The sequence below is a fragment of the Drosophila yakuba genome, chromosome 3R (genome assembly GCF_016746365.2).
Source record: "Drosophila yakuba strain Tai18E2 chromosome 3R, Prin_Dyak_Tai18E2_2.1, whole genome shotgun sequence".
In the NCBI taxonomy this organism is placed as follows: domain Eukaryota; kingdom Metazoa; phylum Arthropoda; class Insecta; order Diptera; family Drosophilidae; genus Drosophila; species Drosophila yakuba.
In genome coordinates, this window is record NC_052530.2 from 11,364,188 (window position 1) to 11,387,811 (window position 23,624).

The following is a 23,624-nucleotide window of genomic DNA, read 5'->3' on the forward strand; positions in this document are numbered from 1 at the left end:
ATTAGTCATCTATTGGAGAAATATTAAATTCAATTTAAAAATATATTTTTCAATTAAATAAGCAATTTTTAGCATTTGTGTTAAACTGTTTTATTGGGAAAGTTTATGCATTGGTATTTGGTAAAAACAAAGTGACGTTTATAGAGTTTGTAGGATCATTGTTGGTAACGTTCTCGAAAGGCTTAGTATTCCTCATCCTCGCCCAGCTCGGTGGTGGAGTCGATGCCCACCTCCTCGTAGTCCTTCTCGAGGGCAGCGAGATCCTCGCGAGCCTCGGCGAACTCGCCCTCCTCCATGCCCTCACCCACGTACCAGTGGACGAAGGCCCTCTTGGCGTACATCAGATCGAACTTGTGATCCAGACGAGCCCAGGCCTCGGCAATGGCAGTGGTGTTGGACAGCATGCAGACGGCGCGCTGCACCTTGGCCAGATCCCCGCCAGGAACAACGGTGGGTGGCTGGTAGTTAATGCCCACTTTGAAGCCAGTGGGACACCAGTCCACGAACTGAATGGAGCGCTTGGTCTTGATGGTGGCAATGGCTGCGTTCACATCCTTGGGCACCACATCGCCACGGTAGAGCATGCAGCAGGCCATGTACTTGCCACGACGCGGATCACACTTGACCATCTGGTTGGCGGGCTCGAAGCAGGCATTCGTGATCTCGGCCACGGTCAGCTGCTCGTGGTAGGCCTTCTCCACGGAAATGACGGGAGCGTATGTCGCCAGCGGGAAATGGATGCGTGGGTAGGGCACCAAATTGGTCTGGAACTCGGTCAGATCCACATTCAGGGCGCCATCGAAGCGCAACGAGGCCGTTATGGAGGAAACGATCTGGCCAATTAGGCGATTGAGGTTCATGTAGGTGGGTCGCTCGATATCCAAGTTGCGGCGGCAGATGTCGTAGATTGCCTCGTTGTCAACCATAAACGCACAATCCGAGTGCTCCAGCGTTGTGTGGGTGGTCAAGATCGAGTTGTATGGCTCGACCACAGCTGTGGACACCTAACAGGAAGTTTCAAATCCATTATTAAATTATCTTTCGAAGACTAATTTCCCTTGTCCATAATTAATCAAGTTTATTGGTTTATAATAGGCTATTATCAATTAGTTTAAAGGGAAATGGCATACATTATTTTAGTCTTAAGTGAACTTACTTGAGGTGCTGGGTAGATGGAGAACTCCAGCTTTGACTTCTTTCCGTAGTCCACGGACAGGCGCTCCATCAGCAGGGAGGTAAATCCAGAGCCAGTGCCGCCGCCGAAGGAGTGGAAGACCAGGAATCCCTGCAGACCCGTGCACTGATCCGCCAGCTTGCGAATCCTGTCCAAAACCACGTCGACGATCTCCTTGCCGATGGTGTAGTGACCACGGGCATAGTTGTTGGCCGCATCCTCCTTACCGGTGATCAATTGCTCCGGATGGAACAGCTGTCGGTAGGTTCCCGTACGCACCTCATCCACCACCGTGGGCTCCAGATCCACGAACACGGCGCGGGGCACATGCTTGCCAGCTCCAGTCTCGCTGAAGAAGGTGCTGAAGGAGTCATCGCCACCGCCCACGGTCTTATCGGAGGGCATATGGCCATCGGGCTGGATGCCGTGCTCCAAGCAGTAGAGTTCCCAGCAGGCGTTGCCGATCTGGACGCCAGCTTGGCCAATGTGAACCGAAATGCATTCCCTCTGGAAGAAAGTTCATACTAATGTGATTCATGTCGCTGGAAATTTGGTTGATTCTGAATTTGGAGTTAGGATACCCGTTTGCAAGTCAGTGATTTTAGAAGCAAACAGAGAGCATCAGACCATCTGCTTGAGCGCTCTAAGTTCTTGGGTATCCATTTAAGTTAATTGTTGATAAAAGTTTATAAGCTGTTTTATTCTTAAAAGGTGTTTGGAGATTTTAAGAAGTAGCTTTGTATCTAAAAGATGTACAATGCTTCAAAGAATATTTTTCATTCTGCTCCATATAAATTGAAGAATCCATGCTTCTTTGCATGCTCGACGAAGATCCAAAAATCCAGTAAATCCTAGGGAGTGTTTATTATCCTTACCATGATGATCAGAAGTTTTAGCTGAACTTTAAGAAAGATTTAATTACGAAAATCCTAGCACTGGTCTGTGATGCGACACAGCTGGGAGTCAACTAACCGAAACTTGGCGATACGCGTTCTTTTATAACCCGCCACCCAAGACATCAGTGTGCGGCATACTAGTGCCATATGCTATATGCTGTATGCTATATGTGGAAGTTATGTGAAATGTGACAGCGTTCATCGACTTAAGTGACGATCCGTACCCAACCCAACCAGCCACACATGCCCAAGCAGTCGCCTCTTGATCGAATTTTGTTTTCCTTCTTATGTGTTTATGGATGGATAGAATTCACATTGCTCCATTTTCCCTCATGCAGCTGTAAGTTGTTGATAAAATTAAAGATTGATTATTCACTGTAGAAAAGTTTCTACTTGGAAAGCAAATCATATTACTGATGAAAAATATTGTAACTTAATTTTAACACAAATAAGCATATTATAATGCCCACATACCCCATATTTATTTTTGAAATCACACTGGAAAATCCGCATAAACAGAAGAAATTAACGAGGTGGGGCCAATCCCGGCATTTCTTCTTCTGGAAGCCTAGCCAATTATTCGATGGCATATTAGGAATATGGATGCCACTTACGATTTCAATCGGACACACCTAGGAAAATCAACAAAATGACAAAACAAGGGTCTATTATAATAATTGTTCCATAAAATAAAAACTAAATGCCCTTAACTATTTGTCATGCGCCAGATTGCAATGAGTAATTAGTGAGTGATAAGAACAACCAAATCACTTAAAAAACAAACAAAAAATTCTTTAGAAATAATTAGATGCATCATCTTTATAGTGAAATGAAAACATAGAACATATGTTTGGAGTCAAACAACCATTTACTTTTAATTTATTTTTATTTATAACTTAGATATTATAATACTGCTCACAGTAATTTTACGCTAAGTTCCTAATATATATGGTATTTTTAAATATAAGTTTTATGTAAGTTCGACCAGTACAAAATTAAATATTTCAAAATAAATGCCGGCCAGCGTTGTAAGAAAAAAATTGGCATTTTATTTCTTCCTTCGTTACACTGGGTTAGTATATATTTGAGCAAGTTAATTCAAAGTTATTCATCATCACGAATGTATCAAAAAAGCTGCATTGGCTTCAATAGAAGGAAGCAATCGTTTCGTCAAATTTCATTTGACTAAACCTATTCTCTGGTGCATTTGTTTCTGTTCTTTGAAGAAAAACATACAACAAATTGTTTGGATTTTACTCGATTTCACTATAGTTGCTTAGGGATAAAGCTGAGGTTACATAATCATTGGGTACGCAAACAAATTGGGTTAACAAACATTTTTCAAAGTCTTTTTACTTAATTCAACAAAAACAATGGCCACACATGAGTCACCGCATACATTTTGAATTATCCTTATACATATTCCGAAATACTCAATAAGACTTAATAATGCAAAAGTAAAAAACGCATTTATACATCATTGCTACGGAAATAAGTACAATAAATACAATAACAACTCAATCAATCGTGTTTGAAAACCCAGTCTATAAATTCGTCTGATCTGATGCCAGTACATAGTCTAGGATTTTGTTTAAAAACTGCAGTAAAAGTATTTGCATTGGCCACAAGTCCACAATTTAAAACCTATTAGTTATTTCATTGGATATTGATGTCGTATAACTTATAATTAATAACATTTAAAACTAACACTTCATATTTGGCCGAAAATAATTGATCTCTCCAGAATATTGTTTTCGATAATAAAGTGGTATAAAAAGTTTATTCTATTGAGTTCGAAATGCAGAATACAGAAAATTGTAAATCCTAATCACAGGGGCGTATCGAATACCCTGTGGAATTTCTATAGTCATACGGTGCTGTCGCGCTTTATCATTAATGGAGTTTGGACGGTTACCTCGTCGTCGGATAGATTCTGCTCGGCGGTGTGGATGCCATCGCTGGCGATTCCGATGCAGACTCTGCCACACTGGGCCTGGTTCATGTGGTGCAGGGCGATGGTTCGGCCATGGGGATGTGGCTGGGGCAATGTGTTCGTCGACGAGGCCATGGAGCTATTGGATGCCTGCGACGGTGAGGGTGCGTGTCCATGCATTGGCTGCACCGGATTGTGGCCACCGACATTGACCCTTCCCTGGGGAAAGGTCAGCTGGTGGAACGTGGAGGTCGGTCTCGCTCCGGTGATGTTGCAGTTGTAGTTGTTCCACACATTCTGCGACGACTGACGTGGCAGAGTGCATTGCGAGATCGAGTTGGAGTACACGTGTGGCGTTACGTTCTGTGTGGGTTTCAAGGCAAGTTAAACAGTAACAGTCATAGTACTGGTATTATGGGTACTTAAACTTTATCTAAGTGGTCTACTCACTATTGATATCTCGCCCACTGAACTCTGGGCCTGGGCGTGCATGCCACTCCTCAGGGTGCAGTAGCCAATTCCATGGGAGGCGCGCAGGGAAATCTCGGCTGCTGTCAGATGCTGCTGCTCGTTCACGAAAATTCCTCGATTGGGACTGCGGTTGGTATCAATGGTGGATATCTGCTGCCTTTTCCTGATACTCTCGACCTGATATATGAAGTTATAATCGTTAAAGTGCTTAAGCAGAGAATATATAAGATATATAAACTAATTCAAGCCCACCTGCTCGTCAGGTTCAATGGATTCAGGTACCACATCCGGATTCTTTTCGTCGCAATCGTCCACTTCCTTGCTGCCGGAACTCTTGTCGCTTGGTCCTGGCGATTCATCTCTGGATATATTCTCGTTTGAGAGCTCCTTTTGACGCCGTCTCGATGAAGCGGTGCAGGGTATTCGAAGTGCCAGAATGATGGCCAAAACGGCGACCAGCACAGCGAGGGTTAGGCCAATTGTTAAGGACATCACTGGCGAAAATAGCAGCTCTGCACGAAGATTGTGAGCTGAGGGGTAAAAAAGGATATGTGTTTACAGAACTTCAAGGAAAAATATAAGATAAAAAGGACTCACTCTGCTCCGAGGTTAGTTGCTTCTCGGGCATTCGCAGCATGGCCGCATTGACTATAGCTGGATCGGATCGACCCTTCGTATTAAACGCGTAAATATTTAGCCTATATATACTGCCCGGACTCAAGCCCGGCACCGTAAACTTGGGAACCGTGGATGTTATGTTTGCTTTAATTTCCTGAAACACGAAATAGTGTTTTGTTTAATGAAACCTCTCCAATTAGCAGTTAAATAGTATTGTCTTACTTGTGTGTAAGAGTCCAGCAGTTCCAAGTTAAAACTTTGTGGCAACCCGCCGTTGAAACCATCGCTACAAGTGACCGTCAAGGATGTCATGGATATATTGTTCACCGTACAATTATGCACTTTTTCCGGTCGACCTTTAAATAATCATACTTAATCATAATAAAGTTTTTTCTAAGTGTTTGGCAGTACGCACCTGCGGCGATTATATGGAAGACACATGGTACTCGCTGTTTGCCAATTTTGTTTGACGCCAAACACAAAAGGGTTCCATAATCCAGTTCATTAACGGGTGTGTATGTTACAATGGAAGTGGTACCTGAAAATATATAATTATAAAAAAGTTAGCATAGAATTAACAGTTTTAAGAATGGTAACACTTACCCGAGCCAATAATGTGATTTGTGGCGACATCAATACTTTCGGCAGAGTTGTTAAACGTCCAGCTAAATTCGACTTCTCGAGGATTGGCATCCACGGTGCACATGACCTTTGCATCCTCCTGCTTGGCTATGCCGTACACCTTCTTCTGATTCTGGGCACACGTGGGAGCGTCTATAAAACGCGAACATAAAGAACAGACCATAAAAACATTAATTACCTCTTAAAGCCAAAGGAGAAGTGGAAAAAATAGGGTAAACAAACAGGAGAATGCTCCTCTGATTGTTATTTGGTGTACAAGTGTGTCAGCAAAATATAAATGCTGCTTTCAGGGGGCAATTTTAAAATTAAATAAATCAAAGCCCGGAAAACTGAATTTTTCTATGACTTTGGTAATTTAACAGTGATAAAGCAAACTTACAGAGTATGTTTAGTGCAAAGGGAGCACTGATTCCTTCTCCCTCGGCATTGAATCCCACACAGGAGTAGTTTCCGGCAGTGGCCCTAGTTACACCTTGCAGAACCAAGGAGTGGTTACTAATTATGACGCCCTGCGATATATTGTGTGATAAAGGTTGTTCCTGTGGGAATGGGTGACCATTTTAAACCAAACACCATTTGATTAGCGTGATTAAACTCACGTTGTGACGCCATTCGATGCGAAAGACATTTGGGTGAGCCATCACCAGGCAATCAAAGTACACGTCTGTACCTTCCCGCAAAGTGCCTGGATCCAGGGATGTTCCCAGCCGAACATATGCCTCCGGGACATCTGGAAAGCAGACGCTTGTTAGCCTCAGCTAAATACCCATTGTGATTTAATAAAACCTACATTGTATATCTAACTTCCAGCCATCTTCCAATGGTTCGGAGGGAACAGCATGGTTGTAGGCTTTGCATGATAAATACTTTCCCGCATCAGATTTGCTTAGACTGATTGAAAGAGTGCTTGTGGTCTGGTTGCCATCGCTCGAAGTCTACAAAACACAGTTTAAATGCCGGCCAGTATATTATGGCAGGATACTTACTGTTTCGGTGGTCTTCTCGAGCCGTATGCCATTTTGCCACCAAGTAATTACGGCCGGCGGCCTGGAGCCAGCACTTTGGCACAATAGATCGTATCTGCGTCCAGCAGACAGTGGCTGATGTGCCCCCAACAGTCGGATATTTAAAGGGGCAACTGAAAGTAAAGAAAGTGCTTACATGTATGCCAAACCCTGCCTAAGCCCGCTACATATTTGAAAGGTGATATATGTTATATATGTACCCGTAGTTTAAAACTTACAGTTCATATCGATTTGAACCACCGCCTCGACGATGGGTGCTCTGGGGTGACTCAGTGCGCGGCAGGTAAGTCGGGAGTTAAGATCTTCCCGACCCAGAGATGGTAGCGTAATTTCGCACTCTATAATTTTCCCTCCTGCCAAATGGGACAATTCGCATGGCATTTCCAGGCCATCGCGATACCAACTGATGGTGGGCGTCGGATAGCCTGATTGAACAATATGAAAACGAATCGAGTTACTTTTGCACTGATTTCTGAATGATAGAGAATAACTTATACCTCCAATTACTTGGCATTTCAGGGATACGATGTCGCCTTCGCTATATGGTCCCACAACTGTAGAACGCTCCACGTTGGAGCTGTCACGAATAATAACTTGTTTGGGTGGAGCTAGAAAAATTATGGGGATACAGTGCTATTATTACCCTGCTACAGATTGTTTAAGGAACTCATATAACGACCAAAAACCATAATCATAGGTTCCTGTTGCGATTTCAAAGTCAATTACTCACATATGACATTGAGCCTAATGAGGCTGTTTATGGTCTGCGCTTTCAGGAAATCCACTCGGCATCTATAAGTTCCGGAGTCGGATGCTTGCGTATTCTGAATTGACAGTTTTCCCGGTTCCTTGTCAAATATAAAATATGCCCTATCCCCGAACACTGAATCGTCCGACCATCTTTTTGGTGCTTTGGATACTCCCGCTCGAATGTCGATGCTAAACATGATAAAGTGTTTCGCAACAAGAAAGTCACGGAGTAAATAGTAAACTTAGTGATAAAATAATGATAAAAATGTTTTTAATTTACCTGTAAATGGGAGTACCCTTATCATCGCGGTACCACAGAACCAACACAGGCTCATCGCCATCAAAGGTCGTTACATTGCACGGAAGGTAAATATTTTCACCAACTATGGATTCAATTTGGTGAATTGGTACTGGAAAAATTAAGTTTTGATTCGTTTTTATTTTCAGCTATTTAAATGAAGCTAAGCTTTTTAGAACTGGGAACTATTTTTACCCAAGGCGAAAATATGTATATATATCACATGTCCTTAGCCGGCTAGCATTTTACACTGCTAAAAAAAATAGATACTTTAACGTATCAAGCAAATCGCAATCAGAAATTTCAAAAACGGTTTAACCCTTTTATTTTTAGAAATTCAAGCATGAACACCTTTGAAAACTATTTTCTTAACCTTTCCGAACATTAAAGGTACAATTTAACTTACCATCTTTACTTCCGATGCTGGATTCTATAAGCTGAAGTGCTAGCATAAACAGCAGCAGTAACTCCATGTTGTATAATTATTGGAATAGCACTGGTTAGTTGTTGATTACATCGACTTAATGACTTTCATATCTAATTGGTTAGAAGTTACATTTTATCATCTGAGTTTTCACGGAAGATGAGCACACCAACACTTGTGCACGAGCACTCAATTACACATCTACACGGGATATAACATTGTATGTATAACACATAGGTTTATATATTTTGCAGTAGTTGCGAACACGGTATACCTAAGTTGAAGGATATTTTCGGGGATACTTGATAGAATCGTATTCCATTGAGCACTGAAAACTGGTTAATAATATATTGCAGATTACTTAAATGGTCACGGATTTGATTTTATTCAACGAACAAGTAAGTATGTATGCGTGTATGTCTTTTCGTATGCACTTGTATATGTTTGCCAAAAATTCCAGGATACACTTTACTATTGCTTATTTTCATATGCGCACATTCACGGGATATTGAGTGGGGTTTCACTCAAAATAATTGCATTATGCCATACTCGATTTAGTGAATTTTCTTAATAAAAACCAAGGTGGAACATAACGAGCACTGGCAGAAAGTTATATTACTTTTCTAGCCGCAATGCGAAACTAACACGTCGAAATTCCATCGCACTACACCTGCAAACCTGGGCTAAAAAGCTCCTCCGGCGGGCGCATGCGCTCCGCAGGAAGCTTTTGATGTAAACATTGCAACTATGACCTTTGTACATGTGAATGTACGTGCATCCGCTTGTCTCGCTCAATATAATCGTCCTTATTTTCTCTTTTTCTCTAAATATGATGTGTAATTGGTCGGCGTCAAAACTTTATCCAGCACTCATTATGATGTTAACCCTTATTTTAGATGTCCTTGTGGGGGCTTGACCATCCACATCAACACCACTAATGCCCGCTGACCATTGTATTCTATTTTAAAAACAAGCTGAAAAGTCACGGAGGCGTGCAGGTCCGACCTTTTAATGTACGCGAAAGTACATATACTGTGGAAAGCTTTCCGGACGGACAGCTGCAATGGTTCTCTCGACTCCTCTCGCTCCGATGAACGTCTTATCCTTTTTGCCGGACAAAGAAACTGAAACCTACGCAGTCCGCCCAAGGTATCTAGTTTCATTTCATCTGCGAGTACAGATACTTTCGGCCGGACGAGAGGTTCAGTGGGGTTACGTCAAGGTGCATACGACTTGAAAGATGTCCTGAGTCTGTTACTTTGGGTAATCATAAATAAATTGGTATAAACTTAAGCTATAAACATGTTATTATTTTTAAATACAAATGCATTTTACAGTTGAATTAATCTCATAGAAAATGAAGATTTTTTAAAAAATAGGGGATTCCCAAAACAAACATTTAATATTTTTCTTGATCGATAGTATTTTAGATTATTTTTAAATTTTGAAAATATAAGATCGTAAAAGTATATAACGGCCTTTTCCGTAATAAAGAATAAAAACAATCGATGGCCCTTCACGCTGAATCGATAGTAACAGTACCATCGATGTTCTGCCAGCACTAGTAATGTCCCATCTCTAAGTCTTGTTTTTTACTTTTATGAGCATCTAATTGTACCGATTTAAATAAAATAATTAATTAAACAAAAACTAACTGATACGTGGGAACAATGGTGAATGACTCTGGTCTATCGACAGTGGACGACTTGGAGCAAAAACTGAACTCGGCCAAGCAGTCACTAGTGATACTAAATGAAAACATTCGCCGCATTGCTGGTCGCGTCCCCAAGGATTCCCTGCAGAGGTACGAAACAACCCAAATTGTGCTAAATTTAATTATTGGTTATTCCACTGAATTCCAGATCGGACAAATTCAAATACACCCAAGATGGCAAGAAGAACGACCACAATGGTGACCGACCGTTCCCCCGAAATGCACCCGGTGGTCCCTTTAAAGACAAGCGGCGAATGTACGAAAGCAAGAACCCGATTCCACGTTTCCCCATCGAAGAGAACGAGGGTCGGCCGCCAAGGATTAATTCCCGGGTCATTCGGGAGATGCCAACAAAAAAGGAGATCGTCGAGGCACAGGGAACAGACTCCGAGTCGAGGGCCAGGAATCGCCGGATGTTCGGATCGCTGTTGGGCACCCTACAGAAGTTCTGTCAGGAGGAATCGCGACTAAAGAGCAAAGAGGATAAAAAGGCTGAGATCGATAGAAAGGTGGAAAAACAGGAACTGCAGGAAAGAGCGATGTTGAGGAAACAGCGTGAAACACTATTCTTAGACAGGAAAAAAAAACAGTTCGAAATCCGCCGATTAGAGTACAAAATGGCTAGAATGAAGGATTTCAAGGCCTGGGAAGCAACTATGTTAAATGCGAAAAATAACATAAGAACAAAAACGAAACCACACCTGTTCTTCAGGCCAAAAGTGCATTCGCCTAGAACGGAAAAACTGTTGAGTAAAAGTAAAAGTGAAGCTGATGTGTTTATAGAATTTAGACGCGAAGAACTGGAAGTTGAGCTAAGAAACTTGGAGAACATGAACTTTGGAAAGGTGGATGACGATAACGCAATGGACGAAAGTTTCTATGAAGAGCCTGACGACGAAGAGCAGTTGGATAAGTGTAAGTAAACTTCAGTTTACCATAGGGTCTGAATTAGAATCGTTCGGATATCGTTGTGTAGAGCAATTGGGTTTCATTTTATAAAACTTATTAATGAAACTTATAAACTTTTGGTAAATAATACTAAAACCCAAATCGTAAGCAAATAAATTACAATGCGGTGATTACGTTTTTAAAGTTATATCGTATTTATCAGCTCAGATGCATTTGTTTTAATGTACTACTTCCTGTTTCATTTGCAGCTTCATTATACGTTAAATAAAGTTCGTGAAAGTGAATGATGCTATTCTAGGAATAAAGGATTAAAACTAATTCAAATTAATAAATTATTTGCCAAAACAATTGTTTTACTTCAGCGAATGAAGGGGTGTTTAACAACAATTTGTGGGGCAAAACTAGTTTTAAGTATCCAAAAAACTTTGGAATTATATTTGTCTACTAGAATGTGGAACCAAAATTGTTTACTGCAGCTAGGCTAGATCTGTTTCTTTCAAATAAATTTGTAAAATTGTAAATACAAAATTTAAAAATAATTTTTACACAAGATATCGGGTCGCAAAATAAAAACTTTTAATACCTAATTATGTATTTATAGATGTAATCATCCAGCAGCTAAATCACGTTTTAAATCAAATATATTATTCTCGCTTCCAAATTGTTTGAGGAAGCAATCAATTTAAAATGAGGCGTTACAAACAATTAATATTCTTTAAGCGATAAGTTAAGAACTCTGGAAAAATAATTATCCCTTCTCCTTCCGCGCCGTTGATTAACATTTTTAATTAAGACCAGTAGTCAGACGCAATTAACGAATAAAGAACATGTTGACCCCTGATTCTTGTACTGTATTCGCAGAGAAAAGAACACTGTTTGTCCCAAAAATAAAAAGAGAACATTAACATCCGCCATATAAAGTAGGAAAAATACATATTCAATGAATACAATTGTTATACATGTAAATTTTATTGGCATTTAGGTGACTTGAAGTGGAGCCGAACTTTTGTGTTTATCCGTAGAATGTATGAATCATTGCGTTTTACTTGGATGTACTCTGAAGACTTTGGCATTGGAAGCTTTGGATGTGCTTTGCTTGGTTGTTGGGTTCCCAACACGACCACTCACTGGTCAGATCCTCCGTTAATGCTCCGCAGTATCCAATCGGAGAAGCTACTCACCAGGGTGTAGACCCCCGGAATGGTGGTCACGCCGCACAGCGTGGGTCCAAAGGCAACGATGCCGATGATCGTATAGCGTCCACTTGTACCAAATACACCGGAGGATCCGTCGTCCATAAAGGGGCCGCCACTATCGCCTCGGCACACGTCGTTCATGGGCATTCCCTGGGCGCACAGGTGATTGGGTGTAATGACAATGGGCTGCTGGAAGTTCTCACTGAGACTAGCATAGGCAATGGCGCAGCTGGTTGTGTTTACGATGGGCAAACGGATGAAGCGAACTTCAGCGGTGGAGTTCGTTGTGTCCATAGAACCATTATCTGAATTGTGTAGCAGAGAATAATATACATTAAAAACCTAATATGCGCTGAATTATATTTCGATCGCATCGATAGTAAAATTTGAAAAATTAAGCAAATCAGATATAAAGTTATTTCGAGACTCACTTTCCGAATTCCCAATACTCCAACCGGCAGCCACTCCGGTTTGCCCAATCAGCCTGTTTCCCAGCGTGGTTGACCCGTTTAAGGGTAAGCATATGGGTGTGAATGTGCCTGGAAAGTCGGTGGTTATTCAGAATGATCACTGGTTTGGGGAAGGAGCATAATCTCTTACCATTTGTGCTGTTGATTCTTAGTAGGGCAATGTCATTTGCATATTTCGGCTGGTCGTAGTTAGGATGAACTATCACCTGCTCAATGGCGAACGGACTCGCCCCATCCTGACTTCCCAATCTAACATGGGACCTGCGGCAGAACGTGGATGATATAAACTTAATTAGGCTTTAGACTTACAGTTCCAAATCGCTGACTAGGTTGACCACACAGTGGGCGGCAGTGACGATGTGGCTGCTGGAGATCAGGGATCCGGAGCAGCGAAAGCTAATGCGGCTACTACCTGAAAATAGTATTGTAAAATTCCTGTAAGAATAAACATTTTTTCTTGTTTTTAGCACACCATGTGCGCTTGCCCTTGTTCAGGAAGGAGTCAACCACCTCAGACGAATGGCCCTGAATCTTGCCCAGCTCCTGGTTCCCAGGGCGGACCTGGTGGTCGTGGAGGTGGCGCTGGTGCTGGTGCTGGTGCTGGTCCTACCCCAAAGCGAGGACCGTGTGGTCCCAAGCCTTGTGGCGGAACAAAGTGCACTAAGTGCGGTAAAGGTGGCCCTGGAGGAAGGGGTGGCCCTGGAGGAAGAGGTGGTCCCGGAGGAAGAGGTGGTCCCGGAGGCAGAGGGTCTCCCGATGGCGGGGGTGGAGGCGGAGGACCGTTGGGCCTAAGGGCCCCACCAAATAATCGAGGCCCCAAGGCTCTGGGACTGGCTGCTCTGCTCTTTGCCTTCGGCGTCTTCCTCACATTGAAAATGGGTCTTGTGGCCAGTGAAATTGGATGAGCGCACACAAGACAGTATGGGGCCCGGCTATGATCTCCAATGCGGAGTTAGTTCAAGATCATTTAAAAGGCGTTGCGTTGGGAAAAATAAATTCTAAATTGCGTATTTAGCACTTCATAAGTCGTACTTACTTCGGTTGCGATAGGCAATCCTGGTCAGCCAGGGAAACTGTCCGGCACTGGCCTGGTCTCCTCCCAGCAGTCGGCTCTCTACATTTATGCCGCATCCTTTGGTGTTCTCCTGTGCGAGAGAAGGCATCGATTTGGTGGTTTTGGATGCGGAAGCAGGAACTGTTTCAATTGGTGTAGCTAATGTTGTGGTAAACGGCGCCAGAGGAGGACCTTGATCTATGTTGGGTTCAATTTCCTCTTCTCCCTGCCGTAGGAAGCGTAGGTCCCCGGGGAAAACTATGGGCTTATCCTTAGGAGTGGGTCGCGGTACTGCATTTCGTTCATCGTGCTCCACATGATACAGAAAGTGGTGTCCCGACCCGAAGCGTCGGTCGAAGAACTCTGGTTCCACGGGCTGGGGGCAGTTCCGTTGTTCCTCGAAGTTCCAGTAGTTGTGCAGATTGGTCTCCGCTGCCAGATAATCCGAGTGTGTGTGGGAGTGTCGGCTGTCCTTGTTATTCGCCCCATCATTCCAAATCCAACGTTCATCCGGCGGCGCAAAGCGCATCTTGCGACTTGCTTTGACGAAGGATGACTCATCGTGATATGGCTTGCGAGATGTCGGACAGCAGACGAGCGGCTCGAGGCCTTGGAAGCCACAACTGGCACTGTGCACCTTGGCGAAAACAGCGGACTGTTCTCCGGGGCCGTGGTGAAGTAGAAGGTGGGCAAAGGGGGCACATTTCCCGAGACGGATGCAGTGGCAGGCGTAGGCACTGCGATCCCCTGAAAGTAGAACGGATGACCAGGCTGGATGACAAGGCATGAAATCACTTCTGCAAGGTCAATGTCGGCAAAGCAATCGCAGGCCAGAAAACCAGCAAACCAGAAGTGCCCACGGCAATTACTCACTCACTTTTTTGGTTCGGCATTCGCCGTCGTTCGCGCGGTTTATTGCCCTTCGCTGGGAATTTCTAGACGAAGACCTTGACCCACTAAGGGGCTGGTCTTTAATTACCCCTCCCGTCGCACAGTTTGTGTCTTAAGTCATTGGTTTATCAGGGATCCCCGGGATACTCACCACTCAAACACAGGATGCTGAATAAGAGTGTGACGACTTCCAGGCACCGCATTTCGAACGATAAGTCAAGAAATTGGGAAACCAGTAACACAACGTCGCCCGTCCAAGTGCGAAATTGAAATAAATTGGTTCAATCTCCGAGCCAGCATGCATATCTTACTTCCACATCCAGCTCTATTCAGATTTCGATTTCAGCGACGACGAATCAAAACAAAAAGAGAGCTCGAAAAACCAATTATCAGGCCGTAAGCTCGGTTTGGGCCACAGCCAAAGAGCAGCAGCGGCAGACGAAGAGCACCAACATAGCCGGCTAGCAACGTAACCGATTGTCATCAAGAACAGATCAATACAAAACATGTTTTGCTAGCTAGCCGAACTAAACTTGATGTACAGGAATAGGAACAGGACACCGTTTAGAATGTGGAACTCTCTTTCGTATATTATGAAAGCTTACTTTAAAATTTATGCTCTTAGGTTATGCGATAATTGAACGGGGCTAAGGGCTACAGAGTGCGAACAAAGTCTTTTTAGTCGGCCTAGCCCAGAAGTGGGCTCAGGCCCAGAGATTAGCTTACATAACTAGAAATGCATCGCGTGGAATGTCGAGTTGCCGATGATGTAGAACTAAAATACTTAACTACTCATTAGGCCTTTTTATAGTCGATCTGGTTTGTATTTAAAGATCGTGCATAGCCTAAGCCACTGGAGGAACTTCTGGAGAAGCCACGGTGACTGTAACGCTATTTTCGACCTGTTCTACAGGTTCGACAATCGGCTGCGGAGTCGGGGATGGCGACGGTGATGTATTCACCGCAATCGTTGTCACTGCAGCCGCTGGATAATGGCCATTTAGATCGGCATTGCTATTGCAATCTTCCCCGGCAGACTCTTCCACGTCGTCGTCATCAACGGGTGTTTCTTGGCTTAAGACCGCCGCTAAGCGATTGTCATCTGCTTCTGGAGCTGGATCAGCTTCTTCCCCTGTCGCCAAAGCGGCAACCTCTGTCACTTGTGGCTCTGGCATCTGCTCCAGTTCGGAGTCTCCGCCCTCTTCGCTCGCTCCATTTGCATTTAAATGCACGGCTACGTCGCCATTGTGCGCAGAATGGGGCCCCCGAAGCTCATTGATAATCTTCTCCCCCACCTTCGCGTCGATTTCACTGATCTTTTCCTGCAGCTTGCATTTGAACTCGATCGGCCATTTGGGGCTCCATTCACGGAACAGCTTAATCTGCGGACAATGAACCATGAGAAGGGGGAACCCGAGCAGGGAACTTTCTACTACTTACGCGACACTGGAACAGGCTCATAGGCTTGTCCTGCACTGCTGCGTTGGCCAGTGAGTTGACCAATCCATTCACCTGGCCATCGCTGGAGCTAGAACTGGATCCCCGGGCCAGGTACTCGACGAAAACATAGACAAAGTCATCCCGCTGCAGCTCGCTCCACTCGTTAAACCACTGAATTATGTAGCGAAATTCGCCGTCTATTGATAAATTGCTCATCGACATCCCTCCTCCGTTTGTTTATATTGCTCTTTCCCACGATGCTAACGGCCCCGCAGTTCCTCTGCCTGTTTCTTCAGTGGATTTTCCGATGCGCTGGCAAGGATTGGGAAACTCGAAAAACGGTTCGCTACGATGCGGCTGCAACTCCAGACTGCTGGCTTAACCGCTGAGCGTTGTGCTCTCAAGTTGCTAGTAAAAGTAAAACCTGTTTCCGCTTCTAATTTTTTTCCAACAGGCTCGGCTTTGTGCAACCTAGAGATGCGCACTCAAGAGAATGTTCTTCACGATGGGCACGAAATATTGACACAAAGCTTTTGGTTAATATGCATAAACAAATATATGTTGTCATCGTGCACTTATTAGATGCTACTTTGTTAGCAGGTAATCTTAGTCATATTTATGTATAGAGCTATGCGCCATCACATCAACAAAAATGCAACTTGCTTATGCTTAAGAGAGACTGCAATGCCGTGACACGAAAAGTCTGTGGTCACGCTTGCATCTCTTCAGTAAACCTGCCTCAAAACAGCTGACTGACGATAACAACTCCAAAGCTCGTTATCGATTTACCGCACCTGCGGGGGAACTTAAAAAGTGGATGAATCATAATAAACTCGCTCAGTTTTTAGGCTTTGTTACATAAATCAGGAAGGACTTTTTGCACAAGTTTGCCGTTTCGTTAATGCCAAAAAAATGTATTGAATCAGGTAAGTGTACTCTTTGAAGGAACATAAATTATGTATTAGATAAGCAATTGCGAGTTATTTATTCATGTACCTTTCTTTTAACATATGGTAACATATCCACAACATCGTTATGCGGATTTACTTTTTAAGCACGTTTTTAGTTAAAACCATAGTTTGAATTTCGCAGGCATTCAGGATTATTTAGAGCATTTGGTGGGAAAATCATTTCGCCATTTGGTAACACTGCCTTGAACATTTTCAGACAGTAAATAACTTTAAGAAAATCATTTATTACAACAAAAAAGATGTCTTCGTCCGAACTGGAAGTACAGAAGGCTGCCGATGGCCAGCAGGAGCAGCAGGTGCCGCCAGGCGTGGAGATTACGGGGTCTAAGGAGCCGGAGGAGGACACAAATGCCCACACGAAGGAGGAACGCGATTTTGCCGCGGCGGAGCAGTACAAAAATCAGGGAAATGAAATGCTCAAAAGTAAGTACTGCTGGCAATCACTCGGCTCGTAATGACCACGATTAGTGCCCTGCAAGCAACGCATTCTGTGACTGCACTTCCGAGTGCCACTTTCAACATAACCTTAAAACAATGGCAAACTTTGGCTGTGTGTGATAATTTACAAGTCTGCCGAAACTTATGGGGGTATAATTAGTACCATTACTCACCCTTTGGTCCATTCCCATAGCCAAGGAGTTCTCCAAAGCCATCGACATGTACAGCAAAGCCATAGAACTGCACCCCAACAACGCGATATATTACGCCAACCGATCCTTGGCGCATTTGCGTCAAGAGAGCTTTGGTTTCGCACTACAGGATGGTGTTTCGGCGGTGAAGGCGGATCCCGCCTACCTCAAAGGTTACTATCGCCGGGCAGCGGCTCACATGTCTCTGGGGAAGTTCAAGCAAGCGCTCTGTGACTTTGAATTCGTAAGTAAACCCCGCGAGCACCTTTTGGCCGACCACTGAATAATAATTTGGTTTCAGGTCGCAAAGTGCCGGCCGAACGACAAAGACGCCAAGCTCAAGTTCACCGAGTGCAACAAAATTGTAAAAATGCGCGCCTTCGAACGGGCCATTGCTGTGGATAAGCCCGAGAAGACGCTCTCTGAGATGTATAGTGACATGGAGAACATAAGTGAGTGGCTTATATTTACTCCTTGTTGACGTGGGGATTTACTTGCGTTTGGCAACCTATTACAGCTATTGAGGATGATTACAAGGGTCCGCAGCTGGAAGACGGCAAGGTGACTCTGAAGTTCATGAAGGAATTGATGGAGCATTACAAGGCACAGAAGCGATTGCACCGCAAATTTGCCTACAAAGTAAGCGGTTAACCTCCAAGCCTAGTAGAACTTTGAATACTTACCTAACCTTCCAGATACTCTGCGAAATCGATACGTACATGCGAGCGCAGCCCTCGCTGGTGGACATCACTGTGCCGGATGAGGAGAAGTTCACGATTTGTGGCGACATCCACGGTCAATTCTACGACTTGATGAACATATTCGAGATCAATGGCCTGCCCTCTGAAAAGAATCCCTATCTGTTCAACGGCGATTTCGTTGACAGGGGTTCCTTCTCTGTGGAGTGTATATTCACGCTGTTTGGTTTCAAGCTGCTGTATCCGAATCACTTTTTCTTGTCTCGCGGTTAGTTTTTATTTTTGTTTAGATGTTAAGAAGTTATATATAACATACCTCAAAATTATTCCAGGTAACCACGAAAGCATCAACATGAACCAAATGTATGGTTTTACTGGCGAGGTGACAGCAAAGTACACTAGCGCCATGGCTGACATATTCACGCAAGTTTTCAACTGGTTACCGTTGTGCCACTGCATCAACCAAAAGATCCTCGTCATGCACGGCGGTCTCTTCTCCTCCGAAAACGTGACTCTGGACAATATAAGACGCATCGAACGAAATTGCCAGCCGCCCGAAGAAGGTCTTATGTGCGAGTTGCTGTGGTCCGATCCTCAGCAATGGATGGGCCTGGGACAGTCGAAGCGCGGCGTGGGCATCCAGTTTGGTCCGGACATTACCGAGACGTTCTGCAAAAACAACAACCTGGACTACATCATTCGAAGCCACGAGGTCAAGGATATGGGCTATGAAGTGGCTCACAACGGTCAATGCATAACAGTCTTCTCTGCTCCGAACTATTGGTAAGCCTACACATTCGACCCCTAAACTTTACGTAATCTGTGACCGTTTCTGCAGTGATACTATGGGCAACATGGGCGCATTTATTACCATAACGGGTAACAATTTGAAACCAAATTACAAATCATTCGAGGCTGTGGTAAGTACTCAAAAATAACTTTAATCTAGTCAATTCATTATCGTTCTATTCTATTCAGCCACATCCCGACGTCAAGCCCATGGCCTATGCCAACAGTTTAATGAACTGGCTGGCGTAGTCAGTTTCGCATCAACTTCAATAGCTAAACCATACTCCCACACAACACATACCAATTTACAAACAGCTTGAGAACCCACAACCGCAAAACAGCCCAGCTTACAATGATCAAAGGAGAGGAAAAGGATTCGAAGATGCTCAATAGACTTATGCACACTGTGAGCTGCTTCACTACTTAAGTATGCGTACGGCGAGTCAATAAGGCGTAGGACGCGAAGAGGGCGGGGAAAGGATCACGATCACAAATACAGAGCAGCAATCATTTTATAAATTCAGCTATATTTGATACAGAACGAAATGTTATAGTGTATAGTGGCTTTAGAAGTCGGATGCTAAGTTTTATCGGTGCCAAGCATCTGCGGTTCCACTTGTAAGTGAAAATTGAAAGAAAAAGTTTGTTTATGCATAGCATTTAGTTATGGCAACCAAAACATAATATACAAGTACATACATAAAATTTTTCATCAATTTTGTTTGTTCCCAACGCTTTATTTGTGTATAAAACCAGTTTTGTTCAACCCTTGCCTTGTTTATATTATATAAAAGTCATTTCAATAAAACTAATCAAGTTATAGATACCTCAATAATAATCCCATAATGTTTTCAATCCACAAACTATTGCCTACTCTACTGGCATAAACAAAACAGTATGTTCTGATCAAAATATCCGAAAATGCATAAAAAGACACCTAGCTTAAGAGCCTTTAATGTTAATCGAGTGAACAGAAATCAGAATAGAGCAATTGTGAAATAAAAATCGGTCCGTTCTTTATTAATCAAGATCGAGTCCACAAGCTATGCTAAAGCCCATGACCCCGAAGATCTGGTTAACATTAGCCTGATAATCCTTAAGATGGGCCCGCTGCAGAAGCGTAACGTATACGAAAGGTCCATTGTAGGGAATAAGCTGGAGGAAGAAGGCCCTGGCCGGCGTCTGTAGCTCTAGCGGCTGTACCTGAGACAGGTAAATCACCACCGTGCTCATGATCTCATGCAGATGTCTGCCCTCTATTTGCAGGCCGAGTATAAAGTCCGCCAGGCTCTTCAGCAGTTTAAGCTGCAGTTTGTACTCCTGAGTCTGCGCTTGTAGGGTCTCCATGCTGCTGTGCAGCGAAGCTGCCTTAAGGAACTGCTTTAATTGGGGTATCACATCACTGCAAAGCAGAAGGATAAGTTGAAGAAAACTATTCAGTTTTGAAACAGGGGCTTACCTAAGGCTTCGTTTAAGTATAAAGTCCTTGGCATGAACGCCTAGCAAGTGCAGCAAGGTGAAGCAACGATTTAGCACTAGAGCGTCCTTTTGGCGGAATTTTTCGGTTAGAGGTTGCCACACTAGATGCACTAATGGCAAGAGCTCGTCCTCGTAGTCCGCCAGGAGCGGAAGACCGCTGGAGAAACATTCTAAAGCTGCAATCTGCTGCCCCTGATCAGCGGTCGAAATGAACTTAATTACTTGACCAAGTATATCCTTGACCATTTCCACGTGGCGCGGAAGAGCGGGCTTTGTGGGTTTAGGTTCCGTCTCATCCTCGTCGTCGGCTTCATCCTTTGCTGCCTTATCGGCGTCGGCCATGTCGGCGTCGCCATTCAGGTCTTCCTGTAACTTTGGCTTCTCCAGCACACTCATCCACGTGCTTAGGACGCTCTGCTCCTCATCCACATGCATCGGCAGCTCGGCATTAACCTCCGCCGCAGCATCAACTTGCCAATCGGACACATGATTCAGGAATGCTTTGAAGACGCGAAGATAAGAGTGCACGTTGGTTGTCTGGTGCGATTTTGAACACTCCTCGCGTATAGTTTGGAACAAGCTGTCCAGGTGGGGCACATTGCCGCGAGTGCTGTACTGCAAAACGACGGTTAGAATGTCCACGGCGGCGGTGCTATCTGGCGACCGTTTTAGCAACGCGTTCAGGTGGAAAGTGATGTAGTCGGTAGAGCACTCGATAAAATGTGAGGGTTCCGCATATCTTAGAGCGTACTGCATGGAAACAAACGCATAACTGGCCGCTTGGTGGACGATGGTGTTACTGCTAGCCACCTTGAGAAGCACTTTGTGGAGACTTAAAAAGATATACCTGTCGAAGGTATCCCCAATAAATCTGGCAACGTGACCCACTGCATCCAAAATTAAGCAGGTGTGCAACACATTAAACTGGGCGTCTGCAATGGTGACCCGACTACCGACCACCTCCGTCTGCTCGTCGTCAGAGTCGCAGTCCTGGGTGCGGACCTCAATCGCTGATGAATAGAGGCCAGGAGTACGTTCCTCAAACCAATGCGTGGGCTACCAAAAAAAATTATAATACGCATTGTACACTTGTAAACCCCATTCTCACCTTGTTGACCTTAAGGCGCCACGCCGAGTCCGGCTGAAGGGCCAGGTTCCAATGATCGTCTCGGAGTATTTGGTCCAAAAAAAGTTTAGCCAGCACCAGACGACTTTCCCTGGCCTTTTTCTCCTGCGGCGTAACCATAAGAGTTAGAAGCAGCACACACTCGTTCATGGATGATGACCTTTGCTGAATCAGCTCCTGACAGTAATCAAATACAAGTCGATTGAGTGTGGGCTCAGCACCCAACAGGGCTCCAATGTCATATAGAATATCAACGCTACGCTTTGAGCTTATATACTTGAACTGCCTCCAAGGCAGTTTGGCCAGTTCGGCGGCCAGGCCTTTGGAATCACCTTCTCGAATACGACGAAGAGAGTATTCCTCGTTGAGAAGGTCCCTGGTGGGTCGTTGGTCTAGTGCTGTCAGCAGACATGTGACGAACATCTCCAGATTTTTGGGAACTAGCAGCAACAACTGCAACTTATCGGCGTTGACATTGCGCAGAAATCCTTTGAAAAAAAGAAGCTCGGCAAACTGTTCGTTGTCCTCACAGCGATGCAGTATGCGTGGCCATTTATTGAGGTGCGCATCTAGCAGCATCTCCGCATTCTCATCGAATATGCCTTGGCTGCTGGGCTGTTGTTGCAACAGAATTAGGGTGTCCCTGCACCGCTGCGCAATCTTTTCATTCTCGTCCTCTGACAAAGCCAATACGCTCTCCAGTACGTGTAGAAAGTTTCCCCTCAAATTGTGGGCACAATGTTTTAGCAACAGGCAACAAATATCCGCGTAGGATTCCCTAACCCGCAGGGCGCTGTGAGCCCGTAGGATACTCGTTTCCGCGAAGATTGGCCGAAGGCGCCGCGAGGTGGCCGCCACCCACTGGGTCGAACGAAGCTCTGTTTGCATTTGATGCAATCGCTCCTCATTCTGTTCAGTAGTTGCCTTTTTGCTGCCGAAAAAGGTGAAATCACATTGCTGAGCCAACATGTCCTCATTGTTTTTGAACAGTTTTCGGAAGGCATCTTCATCGTAGCGCATTTTCATAAACTCATCAGTGGTTTCCTCAAACATTATGCAAATAATGCGGCCTAGCGCTTGAATGGCCATCTATTTTTAATATTTAACTTCATTTAACTAAGGTTAACTCTTTCAAAACCGTCAAGAAACTTACCGATTTTATAGTCTCGCCCACCTTGTCATCTTTCATTGACGTTTTAAACAGCACAATGAGGACCTTGGGAAGGAATATAAATATGGTATTGGCCACCTGACTACGCAGCACAACATCCACTTGATCGGATTCATCGTGGACATAGAAAACCATCATCAGACACTGAATGGCTGTCTGGACGAGCTTTCGATACTTTTCCTGTTCGATGATCTCCAAGAGCATAATCAGTATCTGGCCAATGACCATCGCTGTCTCCTTAACGTAGAAAGACTCCAGCACATCGGTGGTGGACCGACGGAGTGCCTCGAATATACACTGAACGGCAGCCAGTTTGATTTCCTCGGAGAGGTTGGGTCGCATGACCGCTGCTTTCGAGTCGCGTACCTGTTGCAGCACCACCACCAGGATGGAACGCAGACCCTTCTCATCGGCTAGGTATGTTTGGGAGACAATATTGCTCAAGCAGTTCATCAGGCTGGTGCGAAGTTCCTGTTTTTCTCTGCGAAAGACAGTCTGCTCTGAAGGCAAAGTCGCAAGCTGAATAGAGCCACTTACCCGGTTAGCTCATCCAGTTTAAGCACTAGTGGCACCACCGTTTGCACCTGGTAAATACGCATTTCTCCAAAGTTGAATCCCTCGATTTCGCGCTCGACCACGGACAACGTGTCCTTGCTGGGCTCTTTGATAAAGCCCTCCACCGCCGGCTTTATCTTCGTCACATACCGCTCCAGATGCATCATCGTGGCAGCAGTATCCACTAGCCAAATAAAAAAATCTCAAAACTAAACCCGGCAAAAATCCGCAAAGCAATTTTGAACCAACAGCTGTTCTGCCAGTCACATGCAAACGCGCGCGATTTCTGCCCAGCCGCCCC

General features: G+C 44.3%; 8 protein-coding genes across 8 annotated transcripts; 3 read left to right on the forward strand and 5 right to left on the reverse strand.

Annotated features, from left to right (window-relative positions):
• Positions 1 to 65: 65 nt before the first annotated feature.
• On the reverse strand, positions 66 to 2,153 carry LOC6536414 (tubulin alpha-2 chain). Its single transcript, XM_002096960.3, has 3 exons — positions 2,050 to 2,153; positions 1,157 to 1,681; positions 66 to 1,004 (listed from the first exon to the last, which is right to left on the reverse strand). Exons 1-3 carry the CDS (start codon positions 2,050 to 2,052, stop codon positions 183 to 185), a joined length of 1,350 nt encoding a protein of 449 aa, XP_002096996.1. The 5' UTR covers positions 2,053 to 2,153; the 3' UTR covers positions 66 to 182.
• A 784-nt stretch (positions 2,154 to 2,937) lies between these two features.
• On the reverse strand, positions 2,938 to 9,144 carry LOC6536415 (hemicentin-2). The gene is made up of 16 exons (XM_002096961.4): positions 8,214 to 9,144; positions 7,790 to 7,919; positions 7,490 to 7,698; positions 7,257 to 7,367; positions 6,978 to 7,184; positions 6,721 to 6,872; positions 6,525 to 6,669; positions 6,334 to 6,464; positions 6,114 to 6,273; positions 5,696 to 5,866; positions 5,508 to 5,630; positions 5,315 to 5,448; positions 5,072 to 5,246; positions 4,727 to 5,004; positions 4,454 to 4,651; positions 2,938 to 4,366 (listed from the first exon to the last, which is right to left on the reverse strand). The coding sequence occupies exons 1-16, from the start codon at positions 8,278 to 8,280 to the stop codon at positions 3,938 to 3,940; spliced, it is 2,820 nt and encodes a 939-aa protein (XP_002096997.1). The 5' UTR covers positions 8,281 to 9,144; the 3' UTR covers positions 2,938 to 3,937.
• A 653-nt stretch (positions 9,145 to 9,797) lies between these two features.
• On the forward strand, positions 9,798 to 11,189 carry LOC6536416 (pinin). The gene is made up of 3 exons (XM_002096962.4): positions 9,798 to 10,035; positions 10,094 to 10,860; positions 11,103 to 11,189. The coding sequence occupies exons 1-3, from the start codon at positions 9,902 to 9,904 to the stop codon at positions 11,120 to 11,122; spliced, it is 921 nt and encodes a 306-aa protein (XP_002096998.2). The 5' UTR covers positions 9,798 to 9,901; the 3' UTR covers positions 11,123 to 11,189.
• Positions 11,190 to 11,795: 606 nt separating this feature from the next.
• On the reverse strand, positions 11,796 to 14,892 carry LOC6536419 (CLIP domain-containing serine protease 14D). Its single transcript, XM_015192255.3, has 6 exons — positions 14,617 to 14,892; positions 13,557 to 14,321; positions 12,830 to 12,932; positions 12,651 to 12,781; positions 12,482 to 12,589; positions 11,796 to 12,355 (listed from the first exon to the last, which is right to left on the reverse strand). Exons 1-6 carry the CDS (start codon positions 14,666 to 14,668, stop codon positions 11,979 to 11,981), a joined length of 1,536 nt encoding a protein of 511 aa, XP_015047741.1. The 5' UTR covers positions 14,669 to 14,892; the 3' UTR covers positions 11,796 to 11,978.
• On the forward strand, positions 12,471 to 13,537 carry LOC6536418 (S-antigen protein). The gene is made up of 2 exons (XM_002096964.4): positions 12,471 to 12,565; positions 12,988 to 13,537. The coding sequence occupies exon 2, from the start codon at positions 12,994 to 12,996 to the stop codon at positions 13,423 to 13,425; it is 432 nt and encodes a 143-aa protein (XP_002097000.1). The 5' UTR covers positions 12,471 to 12,565; positions 12,988 to 12,993; the 3' UTR covers positions 13,426 to 13,537.
• Positions 14,893 to 15,028: 136 nt separating the features above from the next.
• Positions 15,029 to 16,404, reverse strand: LOC6536420. The gene is made up of 2 exons (XM_002096966.3): positions 15,906 to 16,404; positions 15,029 to 15,847 (listed from the first exon to the last, which is right to left on the reverse strand). The coding sequence occupies exons 1-2, from the start codon at positions 16,125 to 16,127 to the stop codon at positions 15,311 to 15,313; spliced, it is 759 nt and encodes a 252-aa protein (XP_002097002.1). The 5' UTR covers positions 16,128 to 16,404; the 3' UTR covers positions 15,029 to 15,310.
• Positions 16,405 to 17,041: 637 nt separating this feature from the next.
• Positions 17,042 to 19,830, forward strand: LOC6536421 (serine/threonine-protein phosphatase 5). The gene is made up of 8 exons (XM_002096967.4): positions 17,042 to 17,299; positions 17,508 to 17,749; positions 17,807 to 17,957; positions 18,023 to 18,144; positions 18,201 to 18,471; positions 18,536 to 18,986; positions 19,042 to 19,123; positions 19,182 to 19,830. The coding sequence occupies exons 1-8, from the start codon at positions 17,116 to 17,118 to the stop codon at positions 19,239 to 19,241; spliced, it is 1,563 nt and encodes a 520-aa protein (XP_002097003.1). The 5' UTR covers positions 17,042 to 17,115; the 3' UTR covers positions 19,242 to 19,830.
• A 153-nt stretch (positions 19,831 to 19,983) lies between these two features.
• On the reverse strand, positions 19,984 to 23,578 carry LOC6536422 (TELO2-interacting protein 1 homolog). The gene is made up of 5 exons (XM_002096968.4): positions 23,306 to 23,578; positions 22,751 to 23,249; positions 21,580 to 22,686; positions 20,452 to 21,527; positions 19,984 to 20,394 (listed from the first exon to the last, which is right to left on the reverse strand). The coding sequence occupies exons 1-5, from the start codon at positions 23,488 to 23,490 to the stop codon at positions 20,013 to 20,015; spliced, it is 3,249 nt and encodes a 1,082-aa protein (XP_002097004.1). The 5' UTR covers positions 23,491 to 23,578; the 3' UTR covers positions 19,984 to 20,012.
• Between the last annotated feature and the right edge of the window lie 46 nt (positions 23,579 to 23,624).